The sequence below is a fragment of the Passer domesticus genome, chromosome 2 (genome assembly GCF_036417665.1).
Source record: "Passer domesticus isolate bPasDom1 chromosome 2, bPasDom1.hap1, whole genome shotgun sequence".
Classification (NCBI taxonomy): Eukaryota; Metazoa; Chordata; class Aves; order Passeriformes; family Passeridae; genus Passer; species Passer domesticus.
Window position 1 is genome coordinate 11,304,540 of NC_087475.1, and position 24,430 is coordinate 11,328,969.

The 24,430-nt window shown below is 35.6% G+C and overlaps 1 protein-coding gene across 16 annotated transcripts in view; it reads left to right on the plus strand.

The window, feature by feature from the left end:
- DMD (dystrophin) overlaps positions 1 to 24,430 on the plus strand; it is a 1,145,450-nt gene that overhangs the window by 785,460 nt on the left and 335,560 nt on the right. For all 16 annotated transcript variants that reach the window (XM_064407380.1, XM_064407383.1, XM_064407377.1 and 13 more), the window contains 2 exons: positions 18,567 to 18,668; positions 23,898 to 24,006. In XM_064407380.1, coding sequence (XP_064263450.1) covers positions 18,567 to 18,668; positions 23,898 to 24,006 — 211 coding nt within the window. The remainder of the gene's footprint in view (positions 1 to 18,566; positions 18,669 to 23,897; positions 24,007 to 24,430) is intronic.

Below are 24,430 nucleotides of genomic sequence, written 5' to 3' on the forward strand. Positions count from 1 at the left end.
ATGGTCACCTAGTAGAATGAAAAGCACAGTAATAAAATTCTTAGAAAAGAGACTGGATACAAAATTTTACAAATAATATTTTTGGACATTTTAAAAGCTTGGAAGCTGTGAAGCAGAAATTTAAAACTGTCCATCACACTTGTAAATATTGCACTGGAGTGAAAAAGACTAGGTTTATGTAAGTCCTCAGGAAAACCAGACTATTTTGATTATAGGATTTGATGTAATGGCTTGCAATTTTAATTTTAATTTAATTTGAGACATCGTTTTTATGAAATTTCCATCAATATTCTTCATATTCTTACTCAGTCTACAAGGTAAAATTCTCTTTTCTCCTCAGCCATTAAGTCCTCTCCCAACTCTTTTGTTTTCTAAGTTTGTTTCTCAGAAAAAGGGTTCCAAAATTAGCATGAGTAGGTAAAATCTTTAAGTATTGTAAGGTAATAACCTTACAATTTCTAAAAGCCACAAAATATTGAGTGTTGGCAATTTTCTGAACTCAGAATCAGGTTGAAATAAATGATAAGAACATGCGTGGTTGGATAGGTAGACAAGAAAGAGGATGTGGATATGTGTTTATTTTAAATGCATGTCTGGTGTGTCTTTAGCTTTTTAGCAATACTATGTTGAAGTAATAGCCCTGTTTTAAAGCAAGTCTCTTGCATTTTTACTTATATTTAGTAAATTTCAATTACAGAAATTTGTGGTGGCTGAAATTCAAAATTGATACAAAAAGTAAAGTGTATCTAAAATACCAATTATCAATATTCTGAAAGAATAGTCCAAAATACAGTGATTTCTTTCTCTCAAAACCATAGCAACCTTTGCTTCTGACATGCAACTCTAATCTGATAGCTATCATTGAATTTTCTTCCATAAATCAAGGAATATGATAAATGTAGGTCCTTATCAGATAATCTGATTTAGCCTTTTAAATAATATTGATCTATATAATACATACATAATAAGTATATAAAGGAGAATATCTGGGAATTTCATTTTCACAACTCACACTGATAACTTTCATTTTCTCTGAATTAATATCAGTTTAAAAGTTCATAACTTTTTTCCACCTGCAAAAATCAGCTATTTAAAAGACATTAGAAGACCCTTAAATTTACTTAGAAGAAAAAGTTAATAAAATCTCCAGCAGTGTTAACCTTTAATGGTGGCACAAAAGTAATTCTATGAGAGTAAAAAAGGTGCAACCAAAGGCAAAATTACTATGTGTTGTTACAAAGAACTTGACAAAGTAAAACTTTGAAGGCACAATACATAATTGGGCTTGGTGACAGGTAGAGCAATTAAAATCCACCCTATAGCTCTTAAAACTACATCTCTGTTAGTAATTATAAGTGCCCAGGACCATTTCTTGGCCTAGAGGTTAACAGGTGCAGCACAGTTTGCATCCCTTCAGTAACAATCGCAACTCCCCCAAGAACACAGTTGCATCCAAAGCTTCTCTTTCTGTATGTATGGCTGATGCTAATCCCTGCCCATGCCTGGGCATTGCCTCAGACCTTGCAGTTTGTCCCATGCTGGAAGCAAAGCCCACAATTTAATGATGTGGGTAGTTATGCTGAATAACTTGAGCATATGCCCTCTCCCTTTTTAGTTTATTACTTCTGTCACCACATTAAAAATCAGGGAAGGATGAAAATTAGTTATACTAAAATAAGAGTTGTTAAGATCCGATTATTGAGAGATGTCTGTACCCAAATTAAGGTGCAAACATGATCATATGCTAAAGTCAAAAATACAGATTTTATTTAACTGTAAAAGGTGAGGTAGAGAGATAGAATGAAATAGAAAAGAGATGGGACAGAGAGAGAGAGCGAGAGGAAGAGACAGAGACAGGTTGAGCAGAAGATAGCACCACCCATGGACCCAACAGTGTCCTATTGGTCTTCCTTCACCATGGACATCTCAGTGGTGGGGCCCCAAGTTCATTTAAAACTTCTCACTATTTAAAGACTCTTGCAACCAAAGGAATTAATGTTCATTGGCTAAATAGTTCATGGTTCCAGATGCTTAATACCTGTTGTTTTCTGTACTTGAATCCCAAGTTTAGTAAAAATGTACATAGAGAGACAGGCTCTTTCCTGCTTCACAGTAATGCAATTAGGAAACAGAAGAATAGAAGAGGCAGACATAAAGAGATTGTACAAGTCCAGAATGTTCCGTGGTCACCCATGTGGAGTAAGACATTGTGGTGACCAGGGTACATACCAGGTGACTTTGTAGTCCTACAATCTCTGAAACATTCTGTCATTTGAGGTTTTGGGCAACATCTTAGCTTCTAAAGTATGTACAAATGTCACTTTAAAAAGCAGCAAAAAAGTGTTAAGAAAAATGTGAACAGTATTAAATTGTAGAAACAAACTTTTTAGATATTCAGTCCCAGAAAGCATCATGTACTTTGCAACAGCTTTTACTATAAGATACATTTCCTGCTGATTTTCTTTTTTCCTTTCAGCTCATTCTGCTATCATAACTCTAGACTTAGTTAAAAGAATTACAGTATGGCTCGATAAACCCTAACATATTTTATGCCACTATGATTTGTCTTCATAATTTTCTTGGCCACAATTTAGAGGCTGTAGTGCCACAATTAGGACCCTCATCCTCAGTTAAGCATGACAAATTTTAGCAATGGTGTCAAAAATCATACTCATTTCTCAATACATAAGAAAGGTATGTATTGACTAAGAGTAGAGAAAGGATTCTTCTTCCCAGGATGTAGAAAGCCTCTGTACTAGTGTTTGCTTTAGTCATTATTTTCATCCTTAATTACAGTTTTCTTCTATAAACTGTCAAATATAATTTTTGGTTTTAATTTAAAAAACTATCCAAATAAATCAACATTAAAATGCATATTTGCAAGCTACAACTGTAAAGTATTAGGATAGATCTTTGTTCTTTGTGTTGAATATTTTTTTTACCACATTGACGTGATCATTTCCAGCAATAGCATAATATGTAGACTGCACCTGTGAAATACTCATGTGTACACATGGGGAAGGCATGAAATCTGCATCTATGAGAAAGTCTTGACTCCTCTGCTACTTATGAGCACTGGAACACTTCCAGGTTTGCAGTTTACCAGCTTTTCATGCATGTAGAATATATCCCATATTGTGTCTTTTACAGATCTGGTTCCCAAGCTTGACAGTATGACTCTGTCTGGGTTTGTTCTTTGACCTGGGTTTACCCTCATTCTGATAGCTGTTTTGCATGATTTAGTATTCATACTTCACCAACTTCGATGGTATCATCATGAATTTCCAATTTTACAAAATGGTGCCAAGGAAATAGTACAGCAGTTGTTTACATTATAGCATGGAAAAAGACTGGAGTAGTTAACAGAACAGCTCTGTTTGCGATACAGCCTCTGCCAGCACTGGTGTCTAAGCTGTGGGTGTTACAGCCACAGTCAGTGGATGCAGCCATGGCAGGAGAACCTTTCACCAATGACATGCTGAAGCTCAGCTCTTACTATGTCATTGTTCTTTACATGGTGGTACTTTTTTATCAATCAGTAAGTTCTCTCAATACTATTGACTATGCAATGCCTTGATTTTCCTCATCCTGCTTTCAATTTATGTTGATCAACTTTATTTTTCTTAGCTATTTTTCTTCCTCTGTGAATAAAATATCCACAGCTAAAGATGTGCATTTTCTAACTCCTGCACATTCAGACACCATGGGTTTGCTGGTTGCAGTGCCACAATCTTTATTCATATAAGTAAACCTGAGTCCTAGGAAGTGATGGCTGCTTTTCAACTCTTAATGCAACCATATCCCCTCTGTGTAAACCTGAGGCTCTGCAGGATAACATGGGTGATATGAAATACTGTCTGTCAGTGAAGGAATGTTGACATGAGGAAGTTTTATTTAGCATTTTCAGATCTGCCTGGTTCCTGACCCTACACAACACTATCTCCAATTTTCTTCTTGCTACTTGGGCTCTCTAAGGGTAGCCTTGCTTCTTTCAAGTCTGTGGCAATTTCATAGTATTTTGCTATACATTTCCCAGGGTACTTTGGCAGTATTTTAAGCTAGAAATGTGTGGGATATCTATCTAACAGCAGGAGATAGTAGATTTAACAGCGGAGAAAGCAGTGTAGCAATTACTGAAGTGTGGACATCCATGAACTTCTAATAGGATGGTCTCTACCTTCCCTTTAACCTAGACATCACTGACAAACATTTTGCTGGGGTGTTTTTTCCCCAAGATATTAATATTAAAAAGACCCACTAAAACAAGCCCACAAATATTGCTGGGCTATTAAGATATTATATGAAACATTTATACAAAACCAGTTACAAATCCTGCATGTGGTATGGCAACACTGCAGCTGACTTTGAACAGTCAATAATTTCTCGTCTCTGAGATATGCATAGCATTAGTATCGTTGGTTCAGTGAAAGGTCAGAAGATACTACTCTGGTCATCCAGTCAGACCTACTTTATAAAGTCATCCTTTCCATTTTCTGGCTTATTTTCTGCTTGAACTGCAACACACCTCTCTCAAAAATAATAATTTTTAAAAAATCCAAGATTAAATCAAACCAACCAAGACCGGTTTCTAATTTCCATGTATGAACAGTCATCCACATCTCCTGGTAAATTACTTCAATGGTTGAGTTAAAAACCTGCACATTTTTCCTCAGCTGAGTTTATTTATCTCCATCTTTCTATCACTGCTTTGTTTGCCAAACTAGAGAGAGGGCCAATACTGTATTAATAAACAGTAATTACTAAACCCTCTTTGTTCACCATCAGTACTGTTTTTCTAATTCAGACAAGAAAGCAAATATGGAGTATCTAATTAGTATTAGTTCAAAAAAAAATTATTGTAGTGGTCAAAGCAATTATTTTTTGCTCTTGGTAATAATGTGGTTATCTTTAATCACAAGCTTTTTTTTGGCTAAGTCAGATAATCAGAGTCTATGTAGGTGGCAAATGTTGCTATGATGGAAGTTATAGTCGCTTCTTCATTGTCTCCTTAATGGAACATTTAAGGACATACATGAGCACTTTGAAATTTGTTTATTCTGATCCAGTCATCCAGATTTAATATACTTAAACCTTTTAGGGATACCTTATTCTGAACATGTGGATATAGACCTATACTTTACACTTTGAAACAGCTTTGCCTACGGCATCAACAATCTGTGGAGCTCCAAAGTTATGGCTCAAGGAAGTTGTGCAAATACTGACCTTTACATCATCCTACTGACTGTTCTGTTGAGATTTGTTTATTTCAGTTGCAAGGAAAAAAGGGGGATCTTAGAAGTGATGCTGCTTTAGTTGACAGCATAAGAAAATACCTTCAGAAAATCTAACCAACTTTTTTTCTTGCTTTTTCCCAGTTTTCTTTTCCTCTAAATATTTATTTCCTGATAGTCCTGTTCAATCCCAATTCTGTGTATGACAGGACCTCAAGTCATTGAGAGTTTTGATTAGAGATTGACCGATGTCTTGCTTACAGGAAGAACTCTAGAAAGCGTCAAAGCATGTTTAAATTCATGCTGTATTTTGAAGAACAGAATGAGAATAATGGGGTTTTCTTAAGTATATAAAAATAAAAATGACTTGATAAGACATACCAGAAGTAAAAGCTTTCTTATTACAACCTGCTGCAACTGTGACTAAGATAAAATTAACATTTTGCAATCTGTTACAGTCAGATTGCACTTTTTAAATGTAGTCCATGTAACATTTGTGGTGTACTAAGGCTTTAGAAAAATACTTTAAGTGGGAGTTAAAAGCTTTTTTACAGCCAAAAAAAATCCAACTTCTTTCTAATATGTACGTAGTAAAGCTGTTTTATTGTGTTGTGATGTAGTCAACAAGATACTATTAGCCAAAATCAATTTTAGAAACCCAAATACGTAAAGAATGAAAAGTGTGTTGTCTAGTAAGCTAAGAAAAGCTTACAAATAGACTAATGCTTATATGATTTTAGTTGCTCATAAATTTTAGCTGTTACTGTGGACTATTTACTTTCCCATTTAGTGTTTGAAATATAAGGGTCAGTATTTTTATGAAGTCAAACTGTCGAAGTCTTCTGAAAAATTTAAATTCACAGATTTCTTCAGCCCTGCTCAATTAGCATAATATAACTTGTTTTCTCTTGCTCTTCCATCATGCAGTCCAGAAACACCTTAGTTAACCTAGAAAATAAGTATGCAGTATTTCTGATATGTTTTATTACTAATAGAACTCTTCATTTAATAATATTTTCAAATTTTTTTTAATCAGAAACATTTTAAGTTTCTGAGGCAGTGAGATTTTATTTAGTGAATTCCTACTTCAAATACAATATTTTGAAAGAACAAAAATGAAATAGAAGAAATTGAACAGTAATTTTTTAGTGTTTAAAAAAGCCCTGGAACAAACTCTAATCTTGCCAAGGATTGGTGTACTTTAATTTTGAGGTTTGACTACTGTAGTCCAGAAAACAAAGGATGAATTCTATATTCTATATATTCTATATATTTTATATATTCTACATTTTAAATGGTGTTTCACCTTCTTAGTTATCTATTATATTCTTAAAATCAATAATTTTTGATTGTAGAAATAAATTGGAGGAAACTATTATTATTAACAACTATTTAGTGTCAAAGTTTATGAAAAACAGAAGCTTTTTTTTCTCTGACTTTTTATCTTTTTTCTTTTTTTTTCCTTTGGTCAGTAGCAGCAAATGTAGAAAGTACATAAAAAACTTCTTATAAGGAAATTAAAATACAGATATTTGCCCATTCTTATTCTATATTCCTCTCTGTTTGGTTGAACAAGCTACACAGTGTAGTAAAGGCACATATCAAGTAAACAGTGTTTAGGTTTTCTTCTTTGCATTTCTGGACTTTATTTTAATATGTTGCATATTACCATTGTGTGCATTTCCATGGGGTCCATTTACATTTAATACTTTCACAAATTCTTTGCCACTGCAATGATTTACTCTTTTTAGGACCAAATGGCCTGGGATGTTCAGCATGATTCCAGTTCCCCTGCTGTAAAAAGAGGAGCTGAAGCTGCTCTATTCCAACCTGAGGAGACAACCCCATCCTTCATTTTCCACCAATGTCTGCAGTTGGTGCTCCTTTCCTCTGCAGGAGAGCCTAGGATGTGTGGGATGGAAGGAAGAGTATAGGGAGAGGTCACAGAGGAGAGGAGGGAGGTGGTACTGCCTGCTCCTCCTACCTGCTAAAAGCCTTAGGAGTCATTATCCCTCCTTCTAACCGTAGGAAAATGTTAAAACTGTGCTTTCTGGGAATTATTTCTGGTCTGTGCTTCAGCACTGCCATTTCCTCTGGAAAACCATTTTCCAGGATGACTGTGACAGATTTAAGTCATTATAGATGTTGAGGACTTAGAAAAGATGGACAGAAACGCAAGTCCCATTTAAGGAATGGATGGAGAAATGACACTTCTGGATAGGAAGTGAGTTGGCGGAATGCAGAAATTCATGTTTTTGCTGCTAGCTCACTGCAAACCCTGCTGACCCTTTCAGATCATCTTCTCCAGACAATATAACAAACCACTTAATATTTTCTAGCCACCTTTGACTCCTAATCCTCTCGCAATCTCAATGGTCCTTTGTGCCTGATTACTCACTTTCCTAGTCTTTTCCCTCTACTCCCTCCTTACCTCTGGCTCATCACTCCTCCGGTGCTCCTTTACACTTGAGTCCTTTTCCAAGGCATATACAGCCTTGATATTTGCTTATACTGCTTCAAACTCTTTCTGAGTGTAGAATTTATATCTGTTTACTCTCTGTGGTGGTCACTTTTCATATATTTTAAATAGCATAATTAGTTTATTTTTTGGCAGATGAAAACTGACCATCCTTAAAAAGAAAATAATAACTCTTTATTTTTAAAAAGTAACATGTATTTGGATTTTTTTCTTTCATAACTTTGAATGACAATAAGAAGGCTGTCAACTCTTGTCAGTCACTTCATTATATACTTGACAACCTTAAGTTAGAGCAGAAGAGCAAGGTTGAGGACTAGCAAACCTAATTCTAGATAAATAAAAGAAAATTGCTTCACAGAAGAGAATGAAAATGCCAAATGGACATTGCTGTAGTTTTTCTCCATCAGTCATCATTTGTCAGTTTTTTCTTGACAATCTAGGCCCAGATAAGTCAGATTTTTACACTTTACTGATTCTTTTAACCTTTTCATTTTGCGAACATACTTTTGAAATAATAGTTTTATATACAATAAGAGGTAGTGTATTTTGTCTATAAAAGCACATTAGGAACATGTACATCAGAAATCTGTCTCATATTCTGGCATCAGCACCTGATTTGGCAAAAGGCTGAAATGGAAAAACTTCTGATGATGAAATTTAAACTACCTATATCTTGATATTCTGTGCATAAATCAGTTATGGCTCTTCCCTGAAATTTTCTTATGGGACTTCATGGAGAAACCCAATCAATGTTTTCTTTGTGAGCTTTGAGTATTTAAAGTTTAAACAGTGTGTCCAAATCTCTTCTGAAGAAATCAATTCCAATTGCTAGAATATTAAACAATATTAGCTGCAGGTGGCTTGTGAAAATGTGGCAAAACTTTCCCAATGAGTAATCCTTTTAAATTGAATATATAACAGACTTTGCAGCCATGAGGATGGATTGCAAACACTGTGTCCTGGTGTCTCAGGAGGTGAAAGATTTTTGAAAGATGATCAAATATTTTATGTGTAGTAGTACTGTTTTTATTGGAAATAATGGATAATAAATCAAGATGTGTTTTAATTGTTGAAAGCATAAGCTTTTTAGAAGTGTGGGTGAGTTGGTTAGAAGTCAGTGAGCTAGGACCTCAGCTTTGGTTTTTTGGCTTCCTCCTTGTTCTACTGATAACAGCTCAGGTACTGTTCAAAGTGTTCTTAATATAAGCAAACAAATTAATACAAAAGCTAACTTAGAGAAATGACAGGGTGGTTTACCAAGGCTCTAGTGAAGTTATTACCAAAAGTATAGCTTTCTTCAGTGTAGTTATGTTTTCTAAGATAGGGAATTTCCTATTCAACAAAACAGTTTTCTAACATTCTCACTATCTTTTTCATATGTTCTATTCTTAACAGAATATATTCTGTCTCTTCAAAACACAGTTATTGAAAGGCTTTGGATATATTCTTGATAATAGCATATTATTTCTGAAACAGTAACTCTTATTTTGTAAGACTATGTTTTTTTCTCTACTTATCACAAGCAATTTAAAACACTGGAATCTGAAGAGGAGCTCATTCAAATGAACACTTACAGCTCCACAAGGTCCTATTAGCTTTGTCTTCATTTGCTTTGAATTGATTGCTACGTAATAAATATCAGAAACAGGCAATGTATGTCTTCATAGGTTTTTGTACATTGGAAACAATACAAAGTTTTCCTACCTGATAAATATTTGAATGTTTGATTTGGCTGATATTTGAGCAAAAATTGGTTTATTTTTCACTTGCTGATTTGAGTTAAAATAAAAATTTATGGCTAAAGTGATCTTAGTTCTTTCTCACACTAAAGTTAGTGATAATGTGGAACTCAATCCTGTTGCAGATTTTGTGCAAACTTCCAAGTAAAGGCAGCTTTGAGACTGGGTATAGTTCTGTGAAGCTTAACTCTTGTGAGATGCTCTTGCAAAGAGAGTCAGTGCTTTTCACTGGAAAAATTTTGCATTTCAAGATGCTTGACAGGGCAGGTGGGAATACTTTCTAAACAGTTGCCATGGGTTAATAATGGCAGGCAGCTCAGCCCCACACAGCTGCTTGCTCACCACCTGCCCCCTTCCCATCCTTACCTTCCCAGTGGGATAGGTAAAGGAACCATGCGAGGACTGGTGGGTTGAGATAAAGATAGTTTAACAGGTAAAACAAACCTGCCCATGCAAGCAAAGCAAGAAAGGAATTCATTCAACAGTTCACAAGGTCAGGAAGGTCTTCAACCGTTTCCAGGAAAGCTGGAATTAATGAGAAATAGTTGCTTGGAAAGACAAGTTCTTTTACTCCAGATGTTGCTCGTTCATCCTTCTCCACAGTCTTTATTGCTAAGCATTAGGTTGTATGGTCTGGGGTGTCCCTTTGGTCAATTGGGGTCAGCTGTTGCCACTGTGTCCCCTCCCAGTTTGTTGTGCACCTCTAACCTGATGGAGCAGCATGAGAAACAGAGAAGGCCTTGAGTTTGTGTCAGTGCTACTCAGGAACAGCTAAAAGATGCCTGTGTTATCAACACAGCTCTCATGGAAAATGCAAAACATAGTGCTATCCAGGCTGCTGTGAGGAAAGTTAGGTTCATCCAGCTATGCCCAATACATCCATGTAAGCCTGGGCCCAGCTAAATAACATTTGCTTACTAGTTCTTTTCATTCTTTGTGATAAGAATTTTATTTTTCCCAGATGAAAACAATGGCTGTGATTCTAAAAATATCAGCTTCTGAGAACATACTTATTTATGGAAATTAAAACAAAACGTGCCACCACTCAGACTGTGGATATAACTTCTCCATTTTAATTTGAAAACAAGGCAGTTGAAAATGAGCTAACAGCATTCTTTCCATACTATATGAACATAAATTCTATTCACTCAAATCTACCTCTGCTTCTGCTGTTGAAGTAATGTACTGGAGCAGTCTTTGCTGTTCCTTGCAGTGAAACTGTTGGAAGCTAAATGGTAGAAGTACATCTTCATGCATTCTTTTAAAATTATTTATTGAAGACTAATACCAGAAGATGGGCGTGTCTAAAAACATGTTACAATCAACAAACCAATGCTAGACTAGTAACAGATTTTAATTTTGATTTCTTTCCTTATTCCTTTTTGTAGCCCGAAACTCCTCTGAAAATTATTTTTTTACTAAACTAGAAAACAGAATGAAAATTTGCAACTAAGCCATTACTAAGAAAGAGAATAATAAGCAACTAAGATTTTGATAGTAAAATAAATATGTCAATTCTTCCCTCACAAGTTTTTATTTTTAAATCAGTTTATTGAATAAAACTTCATTATTTATGCAATAAGTGAGAATAAATTCTGATTTCTCTTTCCTGTTTACAAGAAGAAATTTCATGGCTCAATATTTTTGTAATTATCACCAAATTTCACTTGCCACTCAAGGTTCTTGTGGTGTACCCCATATCTGCTACTGTGTTGATCTAAATAACTTTTCTTCCTCCAAAGCTCTTATTATTTAGCACCTAAGAACACAGAATACTAAGAGAGAGTTAGTAAAATTATTGGGGCTTCCCTTATTTTCTTGCATGAATTTCTCTTTTTTTTTTCTGCCAAATTTCCGTTTTCTCTGTCAGTTCTCTTGGGTTTGTTATTATCTCTTTTTTATTATGCACTGTAAATAAGAGAGGATCTGCAGTCTTGGTGAAACAAGAGAAGCTCTTTCATCCTGTCCAGTCTCAAAATAAAATATTCTGAATCACATCCAATCTCAAAGAATTCTGACTGCACCTTTTTGCAGTCCAACTGGATGATTAACTGTGCTTTATCGGTATATGACCACCATAGCCAAATTCTTTTCATATCCTGTATCTGCAGGTCATGTCTCTACAGCTAATAATTTCATCTATCTTCAGTACCTCCAGGAAATTTCCTTTTCAGGATAGACAGCTGCAATGGATAGATAGTGATTTCTCTGTGTGGGAAAAAATTACTGTATTTCATCTCCTCCAGAAGTATAGAAGAAGCTCACAAATTTCTGATAGCCAGCAGGAAAACATGCTTTGGATAAAACATTTCACTCTGCAGAATAGTAGGGTTTCCAATTTCAGGCACTTTGCATGACTTAAATTTTGGGACCTTCTTAGTTCCATTTCTTTGTGGAGGATTTCCTTGTTCTTCACTTTCCTTCCCTTTTCTAGTACTAGGAATAAGGCATATTGGAGGGAACAGAATAATGAAAAACACACCAAGTCTTAAAAGATATTATGTCAGCATATTTTACAATCTGCACAAAGGCTGCGCCTGTGGGTTTGCATAGTGGTTATGAACTCTAAAATTGCACTTTTAGAAGGAAGAGGTCCTTCATGTAGTGGTCTTCTCTGTGTAAGGATTGTTCCCTCTCCATAGTATTTCAAAAATTTTCCACATAGGTCAAGAATTGTAGTTGTATCAATTTTGCAGACTCTCATTAAAACCAGGTGTCTTTTGTTTGTATACTTTGCTCTAAAAAGCTGAATGTGTCTCACAATATTCTTTTCCATGTTAAGATAGCTTCTAACACGGGCTTGGGATCAAATATTATTCTCACACACTTAGAAGATCAGACAGTTAATGTAATAGGGAAAATAATTTTTATTTTATTTAATCTTTAAAATGGCGTTTTTAGAGGCAGGTACATAAAACTTTGTCCACTAGTTACAGAATAATTTTTAGTGATAAACTAATTTTCCACTGCTTTGACCTAGGCCACTAATGGAGTGGTCTTTAAATTGAATTACTTCAGGGGGTTATTTTATAATCTTTTTCATAAATCCATAAGACAGGAAGGTGTATTTAAATTCTATAATTCAGATTTTCACGGAGCATTTTATTTCTATATAGAGATAACTTTCTGAATATTTTAGTTATCTAAACTTTTAATCTGTTACATAAAAAGAACAGTGGTAAGAGTTTGCCTTTCCTTGAATGTTATCTCAATTGATTAAAGTCATTATTCAGGAAGTTTAAATGCTGGCAACTGCTCGTTTCCCCCAGTGGATTGTGTTCCAATTCAAGATGGCCACAGAAATATTTAGAGCATATCTTGGATATATTCTAATAATATTGTATAAATAAATATCTAAGGTGACTCCCAAGAATGTTGTTGACTGTATTTTCTGATCTGCCATCAAGATCTGATGCTTACTGTGAGGTAGCTGAACTTTGATGTTTGATGTATTTTAATTAAGTCTCCTCTGACCATACTTTGTGGGGGTTTAGCTTGTTACCCTACTCCATGAATGGGAATATGCAGAGCTGAGTCAAAGGAAAAAAATGAGGTCACTTTTTTAGAATCAGAATTGTTGAAAATGGGACTATCTTAATGTTTTCTATCTAATGCCCTTTTTTTTTTTTTTTTTACATATGAGGAAAAAATGAGGCACTCAGAACCTCACCACTTATTTATAGCTTTGTTCTTAATGTGTGGGAATAGTAACTTATAAGATAGGTATGAATGTTTGCTGGAATTTCACATTTAATTTATAGGTGTTAATAAGGGAGGATAATGTTGTAGGTGACTCCTTCCAAGGGGAATTGAGTACCCTGTATGCAAACTGGATCCATCCCACAGAGAAGTCTTTTGCCTCCCTGGGGTCCAGATAAGAGATGATTAAGAGACTCCCTGGACTTTGATTATTACCCACTTCTGGTTGTCCAGGTCAGCAGTGAGAAGAAGTTCTAGAGCAACCAAAAAGGACTTCAGGGCACTGGATGGCTGGTTGAAGGGACAAGAACTGAGGTGGTTTTCCTCAATCCTTTTGGTAGCAGGGAAGAATGCTGAAAGGTACAGGAGAACACACCTGATCAATACATGGTTTAAGGTTGTTGTCGTTGGCCTTTTTGATCATGGGGTGGTTTTTACAGCACCAGCCCTATTGGAGAAAGATGGAATTCACTTTTCTAAAAGGGGGAAATGTTTGCAGAGGCTCAGTTTGATCTCTCAAACTACCTGAAAGGAGATTGTATCCATGTGAGGGTCTGTGTCTTCTCCCAGGCAACCAGCAACAGGACAAGAGAAAATGGTCTCAGGCTGAGCCAGGGGAGGTTCAGGTTGGACATCAGGAAGAATTTTTGCACCAGCAGGATGGTCAGGGGTCAATACACTGCCTGGGGAAGTGCTGGAGTCACCATTCCTGAAAGGGTTCAAGATGTTCAAGTTCCAAGCACTACCTGCATGGTTTAGCTGAAGTGGTGGTGTTTGGTCAAAGTGTTGCCTGTAATCAGAAGAAAAGCTTTTACAAACATTGTTAAAGTGCTAATATAAAGAGCAGTTCTTTAATTAAAGCCTTCAGGTGCACAAATACAGCTATGCAGGCAAGAAATATAGGATTTCTACAATTTTTCTAAGGTTAATTAATTAGTCTGTCAGGTACACCCAATAGGACAACAGTTGCCCTGGTGACCTACCCTTGGGCATCTTGGAGTATCTCTAGGGAGTTCTTGTTTTGTCTCGCAAATGTTGGTGTAAAACAAGATGTCCTTGTTAGAAATCCTTTTCTTGACAGTAAGACTAGACAGAATTTCAAGAGTGTAACATAATGTATTAGAGAGAGTTAGCTATTGTTCTAAAATATGAAAAATGGTGTGAAAGTTCTAGAAACTCTAAAACTATATATTAAAATTCTACAAAGTTATAGCTATCTCTCTAGCTACAAATGAAAAAGCTAAAAATCTTTTGGCATCAAAAGGTTGGACTTGATCATGGAGGTCTTTTCTAAACTTAATGATTCTGTGTGCATGAATAAGATCCACCTCTGAGAATTCTCATTACAAGTTACGCTATTCTACATCTAAATTACTTGAAAAACATATTTAAATGTAGTTTTCCATTATCAAGTTAAATATATATGGAGATTTATATCTAGTTATTTCATAAAAGTTTGTTTGAAATTAAAAGCAGCCAAATAGTTTCATCTTTTAAATTTATTATAGTGGCTTGTTACACATCACTGCCTTGTCTTGATAAGTAAAGGGAAATTGCTTAGTGCTTCTCTTTTCCTGTGAATAAATTCTCTTCTTTAATTTTCATTTAACATACTGTCTTGTTAAAAAGAGGTCATGAAACAACTTGAAACAACAAGAGATTTTGAAACAACTCACTATACCAATTTCAAAGTTGTATTTTTTTTATTTGAAGGCTGTAATTAAGATTCCATTTTGCATTGTATTTCACTGTGAAGACACAGGTTTAATTACCCTGAACTGCTCCTACTGTCTCAGCAGAATATGTCCGAAGGATGTTATCTCATGGGGAAATTGATCCCAAAAGTTACCAGTGTTACCAGGGAAGGTGAATCAGTGCTTGTGATTCTCAATATAGACCAATACCATAGCTGACTCCTAACCTATGTGCAGCATATGTCAAACAGCCTGTCTGTGTCTGCTAGGATAGTTTCAATCCCTTGAAATAGCATATGCCAAGCCATGAAATGTTATCTTTCATTGGCATATACACCAGAGGTTTAGTCAATATATTGGTTTCAGATAGGGAATATGAATTTTCTGAGTTCTGAGCTATATCAATAGACTTTCATAGTCCAGGTGAAAGTGGCAAAAGTCCTTGCCACTTTTTCAGCCTGGAACTTTGTTAAGCAGGTTGAATTGGCATGTTGCTGTAAATGCAGAAGCCACTGTGGCTTATTCAGCAGCAGGCTTTCATCAGTTTGGATGCACTACTTTAACACCACTGAAAATTCACAGATAGTGCATCATGGATAAAAGGTAGCCTGATTCTTGTTTATATATGTTTGAGAAACAGCAGTTTCCAGTGATGATGTATTTTAATTTGCCATATGTGTGAAAAGTTGAATTAGCATATTCATCACCCAGCCCAGAAGCAGCACTATGATTGCTTTCCCAGGCAGTTCATAAATTGTGCAGTTCCAGCAGTCAGCTCTGTCTCCCAAAGACAACTCTGCATCCTCCCACAGCAAAGTGAGTGTGAGGACATGATCAGGACTTTAAAACAAATATGACTTTGGTGTGCTCTAAAAACTATGGAAATGAGCATCTACAATTCCTCCTAGCTTTAGCAGTAGCCTGTCCTGTGCGATGAAGATTAGAGGTCAGGCTCTGCTCTGGGAACATGCTCTTCTTCTGGATCCTGCACAGCCTGGATAATAACTGTGGTCTTTTTTGTGTGCAAACCATTCAAGGCTATATTGTGGTCATTACCATTTTCTTCTCTTAGGGGATTAAATGATGGAGCAGAATCCTGTAACTACTCTCTTGCCTGTCAACCCTTTTAATAGGGTGTCATTTAGCAAATGGGTTTGAAATTGCTGGAAACGTGTTCACTGGGGAGGATTCATCAAGGGGCTATCCCATCAAGCAAAGAACTGGGCAAAGAGTTACTACAGCAATTTCATGTCAGACGTGCACTTATTGAAAGTAATTTTGTTTTGTTTTTAATTGATGTTGGGATTAGTGGGTGACAGTCAAAGTATTTGCTGCTCTGACAGATAAGATACCTGTTAATTTCAGCAGTGTCCAAATGAATGCCAAGATATTGAGAACTTCTTTTTCCCCTGTACTGTTACTTCTATTCTTATTGCCACATATATCTCAGAGGAAGCATCATGCTGTATTGGATAGACTTGCATGATGCATTTTGGTTTAGGTTAAGGCCGCTGAATTTGAAAGATTAGACTACATAAGTTTAGTTCATGTAAGTCCAGAAAATTGTAAAGCAGAGGGAATCAGTGATTTAACAACTCAATACATTACCCCTTCCACACTGGTTGCAGCCTGAAAGAAAATGGTGTCCATGCTCCTAGACCAGTCCATGGTAAAAAGACAAAGTCCAGTGAGGGTGGAGGATTTAGAAATCCTCTTCAAAGGCACATTCATTCCACAGGTTAAACACTCACCATAGGCACATCCACAGTGTTCATGGTATTCTTGGACTCCATAGGGCGTTGTAATGTGATTTTCTTGTGACAGAATTTGTTATGGTAACTGATGCTGTCATAAAAGAAGATGAGTAATTGAGACATTCAGAATAACACCAGAGGAAATATTGGCCAAGTACTGCAAATAGCTCAGTTTGAGGAAAAAAACAAAAAAAAAAATCCCAAAACAAGCAATGAAACAAAAACTAAATAACAATTATTAAAATGCCTAGCTTTCATTAAGATAGGGAGAAAATTACCTCTTCATTAACACTCCTTGATTATTTTTTTTCTTTATATGCTGAGTAGGGAAGTAAAAAGTTGACATAGTATTGAAACAGAAAGAAAATAAGACTTTAACGAGGGTTTTATCAAAAGGTTAATAAACTCTCACCCGCCTCAATATCCCAATTTTGCAGTGCATTGCTTTTCTGTGCTCATTCTCTATGAATCCTTACCACTGTATTTCATTGATATTGAAATGAATAATAAAAAAAAAATTGAAAAAGGGAATTGAAACGTTTCAAATATTGCAAGAAATCATTGCATTCAAGTATCATTGCAAGGTTTGATGCAACTTATTTGTTGCGTTGTGTTGTCATATGTTGTTCAATACTATTTGAAAAGGAAAATAAAGAAGACATTGAATTTACTAAGCATTTATTTTTAGTGGTTGTCTATAAAGTTTCACAAGTAAAATTTCAGGGACCAGTGTAGACATACTTTATATGTTGAGTTTAAACATAGGAGCAAAATGGCCCCTTTTTGGGACTTAAAATTGCATAGATTTCAGCAAGTTTATTGCAGTAAAAAGAACAGCAGATTTCCACCAATAAAACAATGTGTTAGCTCAGATAGTGACATACCTGGCACAAAATCATGTCTGCTGTCACATTTATGATAACAGAATGTGGACAGAAAGTTAACTTGGAGAGTCAGTGTGTAGTCAGCAATACTGCTTAGGATAAGGTAATCAACCTATATTGTAGTTGAGTGAAGAGAGGAAAACAAAAAGACCCCAACCAATTCATTTTGATAACTCAGGTATTATTTCACTTATATTACTATAATAAAATTAAATAAACCATGAATCTTGGAACTACAGACAGACGTAGTTTATCTTTTATTTTACAATTTTCAGTAGGTTTGGATTTTTGTTTGTTTTGATTGGTTGGTTTGGTTTTTTGTCTTAAATGTAGAGTTTTGCCCATTATCTATTTGGTCAGTACTTGGCACAATGAAGTTGCTATATGTTGGGAGACATTATTTGGGATTTCCTTATGTTAGTACATGGATTACACCTTTCCAGGTTAAAAAAGAAATTGCTAAAGAATATGCTGTTGTTAATTCATTCCGTTCTTAATGGTAGGTCCCTCCCTGAACCTTAAGGGACTGTCACTACTACTGTGCTTTTCTTTCTTTTTAATTTATTTCTGTAAGTATTTTTACTACCTAAATGGTAGTTTAGTACTCACAATTGCAGTCGTCTTTTAAAATTTTTTATCTTTCTAAACTCAGTATTATTGCCACATCTCATTAGACAATTTTAATGCCATGTACTGAATGAAGAAATGTTAACCAGTGCACTTTTCATCAGCTGGTAGTGTAAAACAGACAAAATAACAGAGCCTCTTAAATGAGATTTCTCATGCCTGTCTTTCTTACTATGAATTTGTGCTAGCTTTTTTTCATTTTGAGACCTTCAAGATGAAGTGACCGACCACTGTTTATTTTGGTAACATTGCCCTTTTCCGTCCTTTTTTGTTTTTGATTTTTGTGATGATCCTCTTTGTCCCTAGCTGCCACTGTACTTGTGTTTACCCCCACACTAGTTCTAAACAGAAACTAGTCTACTGGTGTTTTACAGCTTCCCATGGAGTTTTAGAACTATTCAGTCTTACTGCTTATGCTATGGTTACTTACCGTTGACTGGCTATTTTTTTATTTTTCAGGAAACTGAAGCAGCAGTGCAGGCTAAACAGCCGAATGTGGAAGAGGTTTTGTCTAAAGGGTGTCATTTATACAAGGAAAAACCAGCCACTCATCCAGTAAAGGTAATGAAGCAACCTTTAGCAATATCCATTGCTGTGTAATAGGTTATGCTTCCCCTGTTGTACACTTGTCCTTGATGTGCTCTGCTTAAAATCAATAAAAGAAACTGGCAAATGGCATTTGTTCTATTGTGTGATGGCATAGCCAGCAAAAATGTAATGCTTCCAGCTAAAAAACTTATGCATATTGTGATGGGAATATTGTTTATGACATTAAGGTTCTTTTACTCATACAAAGGTAATTCACACTGAAAGTAAATGTAACTTTTGTTGTGTAATTAATGGCAAAATGTAACTTGTTTTTAAACTCCTTTACTTTAAATTTCACTATCAGAAATTTTGTCAAATTAAAAAACATAGCAAATTTTCTAGAAAAGGTGAGAGTTAATTTATATACAGAGTACTTTGCTTTCATTTTTTGTTTCATTTTGAAGGAAAGAACAAATGGCGACATAGAACTTTCTCACTCAATTTCTCTGCCAAATTTCATCTAGAATTACTTGATTCGGTTTCGGAGCTGAGGGCACACTGTTTGGAAGACTATGCCTCCCAGCACTTCTCTTTTAGAAAAATGTACTGTAGAACCCTTTTCTTCAGCTTACAAATCAGTTATAAGGTGATATTTTATACGCTTTTCCTAAAGACTGTGAGGACCTTCATTGAGACTAAAGTGTAATTTTCTATCCTGTGGAATCTTGAGGTCATAAGTAAGCATCCTCCCATGTCTGGTTCAGCTGCTTTTCAAGAAGGAGACCAAACTAGTGAGGGCAATACCATAGAGCCAGAGCTTGGTATTATAACTGCTAATTAAGTACCTGTAAACATAATGATTAAGAGTTCACAGAAACAGTAAGAGTGACTTATTGATTGCACTAAGTGTCTATTGCAATTGCTTCTGACTGGGCCAAGATAGTAAACTTTCTATTTAGAGATTTTCAAAATGCACAGCACTCCAAAACCACAATTGGTAGAAAAGGGGTTTCTTCATAAATATAAGATGTCTGTAGGTGATCTTGGCAGTGAATTTCTTGGTTTTCTGTTTCTCTTTAGTCACTATAGTCACTATAGTTGGAGTATTATTTTCCTACATTTACAAAATTTCCTTTGAATGACTTCTAAATCCCACCAGCAGATCTCCACTCACAGGAATGCATGAATGAACTGATGCTTACTTTAGAAATTAATTCATGTTTAAGAATTATTTGGTTTCTTGTCTTTTCTGAACAGAAATGCTTAAGAGTTAATATCCTGTTTGGTACATGTGCATTTTTAATGATCAGTTCTCCTACACATGATAAAATGCTAGAAGAGGTAAACTCAAGGTGACTTGAGTAGGTAGAAAGCTCTGTTGGGTATTTTCCTTGGCTAATAAACCCCTATTTTTCTTGGGAACTGAAATGTCATCTCTACACACTGAATGGACAATGGAACAAGAATCATTCCCCAATAACTGCATTTACTCATTTTGTGTGACTTCAGCTTCAGTCTTTGGAGATTTTTTCCACATTTTAACAAGTAGAGTACTCAAAACAATAGAAAGTTAGAGGTTTTGGCTTTCTAGATTTTTAATTGCATGTGAAGAATTGCATAATGAATGCTGACATTGTCAAGAACGAGGGCTAGTTCTTGTTTTACGTAAGAATGACTGAAGTATAAATTAGGTTGAAATTATTCTGTTTAGATCAAAATTCTGACACAGAAGTGTACTCTGTCTATGTACCTTAAGTGTTTGCATCAGAGATGGAAAATTGCCAATTTTTACCATATTTACTGGAAAAAGATGACTCTTTAAAGATTATAATGTTCCTTGAGTTGTAGTTTTGAAAATGATGTTATGATATTATCTGTGAGGACATTAGTAACTTGTGGAGTAGTGCATATTTAAGTTTTAGTCCCTCTTTGATTGCATTTTACTTGTTTCCTTACATTCTGTAGTTCATTTAATTGTGCAACCTGTGAAGTTAATTTCTGGTTCAGTGTCTGTCTAGTGCAATAAGTCATAAAGCAGTGGTTATATGCTGTCAGGACTGTTGAATTGCTTTCTTGATGCCATTGGTACATTTCCTTAAGTCATCATTCTTCCTGAGTTGCTTCCAACACAATCTGCTATTTATATGTTTCAACACAAAGTTTTTGATTAACATAAAAATAATTTTCTACACAAAAGGTATTTTGTGGAAGCAAAAATAATGTTTACTGAGATTAAGATGGTATGAGAAAGATATTAACAAGTTTTCAAAACTAAGAACTCAAAATTTTAGAAAATTCTTTAATTACAGCTGCCCTGGTACCCTTGGTTTAGACTGAACCCAGTTTAATTCAGTTCAGGATATGGACATCACTCACAGTCCTAGCAGCAATTCAATACTCAGAGCCAGAGTTCTTATTTAGTGTGTGGCGCAGAAAAAAAAAAAAAAAAGATAAAATTACATGACCTCTTTAAAAGCATTAATTACTTGTCTAGCATTCCTTGACAAATTTGTAGATTATTTAGTTGTCTGGGGCAGCTTTGCTTTTTTCCCTCCATTATTTCTTTAATTCACCACAAATTTTCCCATTCTTTTCAATAAATGAAGTAGAGGTCCTATTGACTTATTCTCACCACAGCCTTTCCTGTGCTCAAAAGAGGTATGTGCCAGAAAATTAGAGATATCCTTGCACTTTATGTGCATTTTATCTGAAATAATGTTCATAGTTAAAATTATTCTGGCATTTCCTAATGCTTAGCTGCTTATCTTTGCAACCTTTATAATATGTTCTCATTATAGTATTTTGAATGCAAATTAAATCCCATGGATTTATATTGACACGTATTTAATCTTATCTCATAGTTATGTCACTGAAATAAGTATATTTTCACACCTTCACTAAGCATACTAAAATAGAATTTTGCAACACAAGTCTGTAAAAACATTTTTGTTGGCAAATGAAATCTTTGTATATGCTGATTCAAGAGTCAAGAATGGGATGAGATGTGTGATCCTTTAAGCACTAGCACTTTAATAATCAGACCTATTCACTTTTATAAAATGGATTTCATGCTTTTGAAATGCATTTCTGTAAAGCTTTTGAAGGTGAGGGAGAGAGAGGTTACTGGTGTCAGTGGCAATAGAAAGGATGTAAGCCCCAATCTCATGATTAACAGCACTTAATCAGAACAGTTTATTCAGGAAAGGATTTCTGTGCCAGTGGAAGAGCTGTGGTTCCCTTGCCACAGCATTCAATTTGTCTTTTACTCTGGTGGGTGAGAAGTAGTGAGGAATTTATTTTCATTGTTCTCAGTCTTGCATTTAAAAGACTACATTTCTTTCTCTAAATATTCATATCTAATTTTAGTGCTGTCAGTAAGATTAGTCCACATAAGGGTGTTAACATCACTTAAATTGCACCAGTGCTGACATTTAAAGAAAATCTATAAATTGTGTGCTAAGTGCAACATATTTGGATGTTCATGCTTGTCACCAGAGCTCTAGAGTTGCAATTACAGCAAAATTGTTGTGCTCAAAGAAGTTAACATTTTAATGCATGCCTGTTAATTTATGCCAGATGCAAGATCAAACTGTAATTTTGATAGAAGAGTTTAGAACTGGTTGCTCTCGTATTAGTGGTGTAGCTGTTGCCCTGGACAACCACTCTAAAGTGTCTGGTGGGCATGTTTTATATTTGGTTGCTGGCAAGAAATCTCAGGCTCATATATGCAAGAATGATTAAGTAGCTACTCATGGCAAGGATCAAAATTAGAATGATGAAATAGAGCCCACCTCCTGGCCCTGCATGGGATAGCCCCAGAATCACCCCCTGTGCCTGAGTGTTGTCCAAACACTTCTTGAACTCAGACTGGCTTGGAGCTGTGACCACTTACCTGGGGAGCCTGGTCTAGTACCCAAGCACCCTCTGGGTGAAAAATCTTTTCCTGATATCTAAACCTTCCCCACTGCCTCAGAGTCTGTGTGTGTGTGGGTACAAACATACTTCAATTTAATGAGGATTGTTCTCCATCCCTCTCCTACTGACCTCTGTCAGCTTAGACTTTAGGTAATTAAAGTACCTTTCTTAATAGGCATCCTGTTTCTATCACAGCTGGATTCTGATTTCAACTATATATCTAATTGTGGATTGAAGCCATAGAATGCTAAAAGCATTCCTGAGCTGCATCAGTACTCTGTGCCCTGTTTTGTAGCAGAGAATCACAGAACAGCTTAAAGAGAAATGCTATCTTCATTCTAAGAGTTAGGCATGTCAGCATAGAATTAGCAGTGCTTCAGCCTTCTTTACAGTCTTTAAAGCAAGTAAAAATAGAGGAAGAAAAAACATTTTCAAATCTAAATGCCTCTCAGGGTTATCTGAGGTCTGATGTTATTCACACTACAGACCTTCCTGCCGGTTTTGTTTACTGCACAGGACTGTGTGCTCACACACTGAAGTTTATGGTACCCTGAAGACTCCAAAGACTTTTTTTTCTTTTAGTTTAATGGGCAGAATTCTGCATTTGATGTTAGTAGTTGCACAGGATTTATTGAAAAGCTTTTTGAAATACATAACTATTCTATTTTAATTTTAAAAATTCTCATCTCATGTTCACAGTGCTCAAAAGCCAAGCGTCTCAGGCTGTGAGGGCTGTCCCTGGAAGGGTCAGGGTCAGGACCAGGCTTTGTGAGGGCATTCAAATACTGCCTGGGTGGATGGGCAGGGCCAAGGGAACGGGCTGAGGTTGGTCCAGGAAGTCACTCTGTGGTCAGGGTCAGGCACCTGTGCTAGTTCTAAGCTGGCTCTGAGCTTCAGCAGCCAAACTTTGTAAAGATACTTTTAGGGCCCTGACACCAGGAAACTCTTTTGTAGCACACCTGGAAAGGATTTGACTTGTCCCTCTACCCTATTTGTGAAAATTCATTGTTGTATCTTTCTGTTTTGTGTTTTTTTAAATTCAGGTGATCCACCAGATTAACCAAAAAAAACCAAAAAAAAAAAAAAAAAACAAAAAAAAAAAAAACCACACCACACTTATTTTATTTTACATTTGTTTACATTGCATTTACATTTGTTTACATTACAATTCCCTGTTGGATGGGGTCCTGAGGAAACAGATCTATTGGGTGGCATCCTTTCCCATGGTGGGAGGGGAGTTGGAGCTAGACAATCTTTAAGGTCCTTTCCAACCCAAGCCATTCTGTGGTTCTGTAATACATTAATTTATGTATCATAAATTTAATATTTTGTTATCTTCTATTCCAGAAAAAATTAGAAGACTTGAATGCTGACTGGAAGGCAATACAACACTTAATTCAACAACTAAAGGAAAAGCCAGCATTAGCAGCCTTTGGCCATCTATCTACAGGTGTCTGTAAGTACTTCAGTATATGTATTTTTTAAATTAATTACAAATCACACAAAGTTAAAATGGCTGGAGACTGTCTAAATTAATTCTGCATCCTTAGAAGTGCTACTACGCATTCGAGTTGGTCTTTTATCATTGCCTTTCTATCTTATGCAATGTATCCCAGAAGACAAATTAGATTATGGTTTGATGAAAAGGTTACAGAATGCTTTTCAAATTATTACTGTTTCAAAGTCATTTTTCTTTCATTCCATGAAGAGGTGAGATTTTGACTTTTTGCATATACTAATGGAGGAAATACTACAAAGGGAGACAAATTGTTTAAATTAAAAGATAATAATGTTATAGGTCAAGTACCTGCAGATTGGTCACAGAATGAAATTCTGAAATGATTACTACTGATGGAGCAATAATGTCAGACTGTTTCAAA